At 53.1% G+C, this 7,804-nt stretch overlaps 1 protein-coding gene across 5 annotated transcripts in view; it reads left to right on the forward strand.

Annotated features, from left to right (window-relative positions):
* The window catches only part of WSCD1 (WSC domain containing 1), a 54,978-nt gene extending 47,950 nt beyond the window's left edge, over nucleotides 1-7,028 (forward strand). For 4 of the 5 annotated variants that reach the window (XM_016931366.4, XM_016931363.4, XM_016931365.4 and 1 more), the window contains exons 8-9: nucleotides 1,759-1,959; nucleotides 4,058-5,042. In XM_016931366.4, the coding sequence (XP_016786855.3) occupies nucleotides 1,759-1,959; nucleotides 4,058-4,410 (554 nt within the window). In that variant the 3' untranslated portion in view covers nucleotides 4,411-5,042. Of the gene's footprint in view, nucleotides 1-1,758; nucleotides 1,960-4,057; nucleotides 5,043-6,509 lie in introns of those variants that run through there. The other variant, XM_054670724.2, reaches the window with a different exon arrangement.
* The last annotated feature ends 776 nt before the right edge of the window (nucleotides 7,029-7,804 follow it).

Genomic DNA, 7,804 nt, shown 5'->3' on the forward strand with positions numbered 1-7,804 from the left:
AGCTGGCTGTTTTGGTCTACATATGGTAAGCGGCCCAATGACTGATATTGCCAGCTATAGAGGTTGGGTCGACACTGCCTCAGAAATGCTTTAGAGATACCTCACACACATCTTTGAGCCTTACAAGACCATTAGATGTGGCCAGTGGCCTCAGAGCACTGACAGAGTGATCACACACACACACACACACACGCACAATTCACAAGGCATCTCCAATGCCCAACCACCAAATCTATTGTGGTAGGTCGAATGTGGTCTGAGCTGCAAGGCAGAATAGCTGTTGTTGGAAGAGGCCGAGGCAGTATGGAAGGCACCCCGGGTCTCAGGGTTGTTAAAGACTAGATCTCAAGTTTATTCATTCCAGTTTGACTCTTCCTTTCATAGCATTTTCCAGCTGTTTGACAGAATGAATCAAAGCGAGGCCTTTTGGTATTTGGCCCATGGCAGAGATAAGTTTGAAGCTTGTTGAGTTTCAGTGGGTAAACCCGGACTTCCAGATTCAAAAGAGACTTGCATTTTCCAGGCATCAAAGCATCCCTCAGTGCTCACTGCAGATACAAATGCTTTCCAGCAATTCCTGCAGAGGGGCAGGTGGTAGGACTCATTTTGTTTCCAAGAGCCCAAGATAAGCACATGAGCACTTACGGAACATGTCTCAGAGCTGGGTGCATGGGCTACGTTGGGTGTGGCCAGGAGACTAGTTTCAGGAGACCTCTTCCCAGGAAGTCTTCTAGGACATCCCACTATTTGGGATCCCTGCTCTTTGTTTCCATAAGCCCCTATAGCCTGCACTTAGGCTATTTCCTCTACTAGAACATAAGCTTAAAGACAAGGTCTGAGTCTTAACCCTCTGTCCCCAAAATAAAGTCTAACGTAGTGAGCACATAATAACCTTCATTGATAAATGTGTGACTCTGGATGAATGGGCGGAGTCTGGCCTTCTCTGCCAGTAGTCAGTCATTCAGGTTCTGAGTGCCCAGTACTATAGCAAGGGACCAAGGAAAGAGAGGGCCCCCGATGGGCTGATCAATGGGAACAAGTCTCCATTCATAGAAACTGGGCCCTGGGTCCTCAGGGCCAGGCTCAAGCACTGTGGATGAGGCCTTGACCAGACCTGCTCTGAGGCAAGGCTGGGCCCTGTCATAGAACCATGGCATCAGGTCAGAGGGTGGATCTGTACCTGCTCACAGCCATTGAATCTGTAAATCAGGATCCTGTCCTGACTGTCAGGAGGTGAGAGGAAGCTGGGGGTTTCACAGAGACACACAGAGGCATGTGGAGAGAGCCCTGGCACTGTTTTCACAGCGCTGTGTGATCTTGGGCAAGTCCCATGCTCACTGTGTGCCTTAGTCTCTTCATTCAGCTATGTTTGCAGCTATGGTTAAATCAAAGGTTGTTTGTAATGCTTGTGTAAGATTATCTCTATGAAGATGCCCAAAACATTTGCGTGCATCTGCAATGACAGGTCTTCTGCCCTCTGACTCCTGGAGGTCTTCAGGGGATACCTCATCTCATTTCTCTTGCAGATGCCATCTTTCCCCACTGTTAGATAACTCCTGCTGTCACTTTCCCTTGGACAGGGTCACTCCTGTGGAGGCCGTTCCTGTCACCATCCATAGGTCCTCTCAGTGACCTCTGTGTCTTCCATGGGCCCTCTCTTATGCCCCTGATGCCAGCTTTACCCAACCTGTCTGCTGCTATGGTAGGGTGCCCCATGGACACCATCCTCCACAGAGACCCTCTCATTTTTCCCTGCAGGGTTCAAGGGCGAAAAGGACCACTGGCGGAGCCGACGCACCATCTGTGTCAAAACCCACGAGAGTGGCAGGAGGGAGATTGAGATGTTTGATTCAGCCATCCTGCTAATCCGGAACCCATACAGGTCCCTGGTGGCGGAATTCAACAGAAAATGTGCCGGGCACCTGGGATATGCAGCTGACCGCAACTGGAAGAGCAAAGGTAATCAAGGACCTTGCGGTGGGGGTGGGAGGCTTGTCAGTACAGGTAGGTTGCGCATCAGGATGCAGGATCAATTTACACAGGTTGGCACTGCAGGATGCAGGATCAGTATACACAGGTAGGCACTCAAACCCCATCCTGCTAGGGACTTAGTGCTGCTGTGCCTGGGCTTGAGTTCACCTCCTCCCCTTGCCCCCCATGCCTGCTGAGGTCCATACGCCAAGGCATTTTACTTAGATGCCAGCTTGATTACCAAGAATCTTCTCTGCCTCCGTGAGTGCGTAGTGGGGTGATATGCACCCCTTTCCATCTCTGCTTCTGCCCAGGAGCTCATGCAGGGCTGGGAGAAGAGCACATGGGGTGCACATGGACCTGCTATGCACCTTCCTCTGTGTTCAGCACCAGGTTCCTCCTTTATAGAATGAGACCTGCACCTTGTGGGGCATTCAGGGAGCAGTGAGATGATGTGCCTGCCTGGTCTCTGGTCAGAGCTCAGCATGTTAATTCCCTCCTAAGCTGCCTCTTACTGACTCTTCACAGTGTCTGGTGGGGAAATCACATCAGCCCTACATTCCAGATGAGCCCAGAGAACATGGCTGCAGGACTTGGCCTTGGTGGTGAGCAGCAGAGCTGGGACTCACACCATAACAAAATACCACAAAACTGGGGGATGGGGCACGGGGTGGTGCTTAAGCAACAGACATTTATTTCTCATAGTCTTAGAGGCTGGGAAGTCCAAGATCAAAGTGCTGGCTAATTCCATTCCAAGGAAGGGCCTGTTTTCAGGCTTGGAGACAGCTGCCTTCTCACTGTGTCCTCACATGTCCCCAAAAGCTCTCTGGTGACTCTTCTGATAAAGGCACTAATTCCATCACAAGGGCCCCACCCTCATGACCATATCTGACTCTAATCGCCTCCCAAATCCCCCATCCTTAGTACCATGATATGGTGGGTTAGGACTCTCTGTGAATTTGGGGGGCATACAAGCATCTGGGCCCCAACATCCAGAGTGTCTGATTCTGGGTCAGATTGGCCTGTTCCCCATTGCAGCTTTATTCATGGAATCAGTCTTCTGACTCACACTTGCTGAAGTCTTCCTGGGTGCCAGGCATGGGGCAAGGTACCAGGAGCGCAGGCTAATGAGGTCAGGGTCTCTGCTCTCAAGGCATGCACAGCTGAGCCTTTGGGTGGTGACGAATAGAGTCTGGGTGGTAAGTGATGTGAAATGAAGTTGGTCAGAAACAAAGCAGTGTCCAGGCAGGGTGGGGTGAGAGGAGAAGTCACAGGACCCATGGCCAGACCAGCTTGTGCTCCTGTCCACTTGTTACTGGATCACCCAGTGGGTGGCCTCTGCCGGCCTCTAGTCTTCCCCTTCCCCCATCATCCTTTACTTAGACAGCCCCCGACAGTCAGGCAGGCTGATCTCTGACACCTCCTCTGCCTCTTATGAGCCGTATAACTCCGGGAAAGCTGCTTATCTTGTCTTCTGAGCCTGTTTTCTCATGTTAAAAACAAGGATAGGCCCTGTCTCCTAGGGTCATTGTGAAGATTAGAGAAAGCAAATGCTTCAGACGGCATTTGAGGTGTGTTAATAGCCCAATAATGGAAACTTTTTATTGGGATGATTTCTGATATTTGGACCCTGCACACCCCTCCCCCAAAATTAATTTCTTAATTTTCTGGAAAAGAAAGCTCATAAAGTAGATTACCTGCAAAAGTCCGAGGCCACCCCGTCTGTGGCTTCACTGTATGTCCTACTGCCCTGCAGTTTCACAGGTTCAAACTGGCAATCAAACCACAAGACACATATTTGCCCATCAGGCACCACGCTGACTTAGCTTTATAGGAGGACCTGGGATGGGAAATGGAGGCTGCACAGCGTCCTCATCCCACCAGGATGCCCAGAGCTGCCCCCACCCACCACAGACACACTGCTCAGCCACCAAAGGGTCCTCCTCCACGGGGAATGCCAGGTTGACTCTAGGCAGTGGACAGTGGAAAACCCTGCCCACTTCCCTCTCCCGAGCAGCCCCCCCGGGGACCGGCAGCCCTGGCAGGGCCAGCCCCCGACTCTGCATCTCTCCTGTCCTCACCCTAGAGTGGCCGGACTTTGTCAACAGCTACGCCTCGTGGTGGTCCTCGCACGTCCTGGACTGGCTCAAGTACGGGAAGCGGCTGCTGGTGGTGCACTACGAGGAGCTGCGGCGCAGCCTGGTGCCCACGTTGCGGGAGATGGTGGCCTTCCTCAACGTGTCTGTGAGCGAGGAGCGGCTGCTCTGCGTGGAGAACAACAAGGAGGGCAGCTTCCGGCGGCGCGGCCGGCGCTCCCACGACCCCGAGCCCTTCACCCCGGAGATGAAAGACTTGATCAATGGCTACATCCAGACGGTGGACCAAGCCCTGCGTGACCACAACTGGACGGGGCTGCCCAGGGAGTATGTGCCCAGATGATAGGCCTGGCCCACGCCGCCGCCCCCGCTGAGTGACGCAATCGCACCACGGGGCTGCGCTCCCCACTCTCATGCTCAGGCCCGTGGCCTCACTGGGACGAACGGTGGGTGGGGGGCCCACCCTGGTGCTGCCTCCCGCACAAGGAGACCTGGACACAACAGACACACATCACAAGGCGAACACAAATGGACACACATACCTGCGTGCCCACACCTCCTCAGACACTCAGACACCACTCCAGGCTCATAGCCCCGTCTTGACACACAGAAGCCACCCACGTGGGGTGTGCCAGGTGCCCCCAGATACAAATGCAGCCACACACAGACGTAACACACAGGTGCCAGGCCGTGTGCTCCTGGAGGCTGGCTGGCTGTCTCACACAGATACATGTGCGCTCCCTGGGATCCAGGAGGCCCTGGGCTTCCTGTGTCTAGCCCTGGCATAGACTTGCTTGTCAGGGTGTTCGACTCTGGGATGCTGGGCCGGGCAGACATTTATGCTCTGAGCAGCAAGGACCATTGGGATGGAGGTGGGCACAAAGACTGCTGCTTCCAGGGTGTGCGGCCCTGGCCGTGTGTCTGACATCCCATAAATGTGTGTGTGGTGTGACTACGGGCACCACAAACTCTGCAGCCTTGCCTCTCTTTTCTCTGTGGCTGGGCTGGCTGCACCATGGGCAGGGTTGAGGACTGCCCCCCACCCCGCCCGAGCCAATGCACTGACCTCAAGACCAGCCACATTAAGTCTGTGCACTGCCCACCACCCCCTTCAACCCCTCCTACACCATGCTCCGGGGCCTGGGGCCTCCTTGCCTGGCTTCTTCCTCCAACTATCCTCAGGGAAGCTGGAGATTCAAGTCATGCCCCAGAAGCAAGGTGTAAGCATGGGGGCGTGGGGAAGAGGGCAGGAGCTGAAGTTCCAGGGGAGCCCAGGACCCCTGGGGACCTGTACACCAGCAGGATGGGTCTTGGGAGTTGGCATGGGGAGATTGTAAGGGCTGTGTCTCCGAGATTACTGGGACTGGTGCTCCACCCATAGGGGCCCTGTTCTCTCTGGGGTCCCACACTGGGGTCATGAGAGCTAGTTAGTACTCAGCCTGACCCCTAGGTCCGGCCCTGCCAGCCTGGGATGGGGGTCAACGTATGCTACACATCTTGGGCTCACAAGTGAGGCTGTGGAGGCCAGGAGGTTCAAGTATGGAGGGTAGGAGTGCAACCCAGGAGCAACGCTCAAGGTGGCCAAGATGCAGGGAGGATTGTGGTGATCCGGTTGCACACTGGCCCCGGTGGAGGTCAGGGAGGTGGGAAGGTGGGTGGGCCTGAACTCAGGCAGCCCCTCAGTGGCTTCTTCAGGCCTAGGATAACCCTGGCCAGGCCCCATGGTCCTGCTCTGGGTCAGCTGTCAGGGAGACCTCCCCTCAGCCTGAGCCAAGCTGCATTGGGAGGAGAAGGCAGGGTGAGGGATCTGGGAGAGCAGGACGTTGAGATATCCTGACCCTCTGCTTCCTAGCCTGATGATGGGGAACCCAGAGCCACCCGCTATGAGCACAGGCGGGGTGTGGAAGGCCCAGTAGAGCTGCCCTTCCCCAGATGGAAGCTTTCTCCAACCTTCAGTTTGGCCAGTGGGTGGGTTTGGGCATCTGTGCCTCTGGTGGCCTCCAAATCCTTCCTGGGATTCCCACAAACCCACACTGATGCGAAGCTGTTCTTGACCCTCCCATAGCATCAACTCAGTTCAGCTCAAAGCTAGAAACACCAAGGTCTTTGAAAATGTTTATTGGCTCAGGATAGCTTCAGCATCCAATCTGCGAAGGCCCCTGATGGGGCTATTTCTTCCTAGTATCAGGAGCAATTGAGACCCCTCAGGAGTTTCCACACCACTGTGGACGGGGTAGCCAGGGCAGACCTGCATCCCAGAGCAAGCCTAGATCCTTGAAAGCGATGGCAGGCATGGCAGCGGGGAAGCCATGGAGGCTGGGAAGGCCAAAGTGTGGAGAGGGGAGCCGGGGTCTGGGGAGAGCAACAGCACTAGGCTTTTCCTGGTAGTTGGATTGGTACATTCACTGCTGCCAGGTACCCAGAGATGTCATCTCTCTCCAGGTAGAGCGTCACCAGCTCCTGTGGCCTTGTAGATGACTCTGTACCTCAGTGAAGAGTGCAGGCAAGTAGAATGATGGGGTCCGTGTCCATCCAGTTTATGCTGAGTCAGTCCATACAGCAAGACACCTGGCACTTGGCAGGTACTCCTGGATGTTGATGAGCAAGGAAGAGCAACGGCCCTGTCAGCTGGCAGTGGTCCTTACAGCCTTCATCCCAGGTCTGCCTACGTGGGAGATCTCATCAGAAACAGGAACGGGGATCTGTCTGTGCTTGCAGGAAAGTCCATTTGTTTTTCTCCAAGTTAAGTCTCATCTACAGCTCTTAGCTTCTCAGTAAAGAGGATACTCTCCCAACCAGCCAAGGAATAAAAGCTGATCTGTATGTAGGGCAGAAGTGTGGCAAATGCATCAGGAACCGGTTAGAACAGAACAGAGAAACCCTGACTGTCTACAGATTCCAACTTTAATAGCAAGGCTGCGGAGTTACACAAACCTGTGTTAAAACATGTAATTTTTATGGATTTCATCTCCCGTTGTGGATCAATTTGGAAAAACCAAAATATGTAATTTTAAAAAACTAAAACACATCCTGGTAGTCCCAGTGATGTGTAAATGAGAGAGAAGAATAGACAGGCTTCCAAACCCTGGGAAGAAAGCTGCTTAATTATGTGAACATCTTATAATGAAGTCTCTTGCAGCTAAAATTAGATTTTGAGTGCATGAATCTGTGATAATGTTTGCATATCAGAATGCATTCTCTCCTTAAAAGTAGCAATAGCCACTTGGTTCTTAGGGGGCCCCAAGAGCAGAGGAGAAGTGCTGAGGTTGATGTTACGACTGCAAGAATTCTTGGGGGACAGGTTTGTTTTCTGCTGACTTGCTTGGAAACCCATTGGAGGTATCTGAAATGTGATGACTCCAAAGGGGTTCATTTCACTATAGGGAGAAATTGATTCGTCTGACCTCCTATTTATCACCACTCAATATTGGGTGAGTTGGTCTGAACAAGGTGGGGATAAAGTAGAGTGGAAATAATGTAGAGTCGTCAGACTGAAAGGCCAGGTTGTAGTCCCAGCTCTTATCTGCCATCTTGGACAAAGCTTTTCCCATCTCCAGTCTCAGTTTCCCATCCATAAAATGGGGGAAGTGGTAGGTCTTGCTGATTGCATCCACATTCATTCCTCTATTTCCTTTCCCAGCAACCCCCCATTTCTGTTTGGGAATTCATATGATCTGCCAGAGCCTCTCTAGGGGTGGAATACATGTCCTGGACTAAGCCAATGACACTTTCCATCT

The sequence above is a fragment of the Pan troglodytes genome, chromosome 19 (genome assembly GCF_028858775.2).
Source record: "Pan troglodytes isolate AG18354 chromosome 19, NHGRI_mPanTro3-v2.0_pri, whole genome shotgun sequence".
In the NCBI taxonomy this organism is placed as follows: Eukaryota; Metazoa; Chordata; class Mammalia; order Primates; family Hominidae; genus Pan; species Pan troglodytes.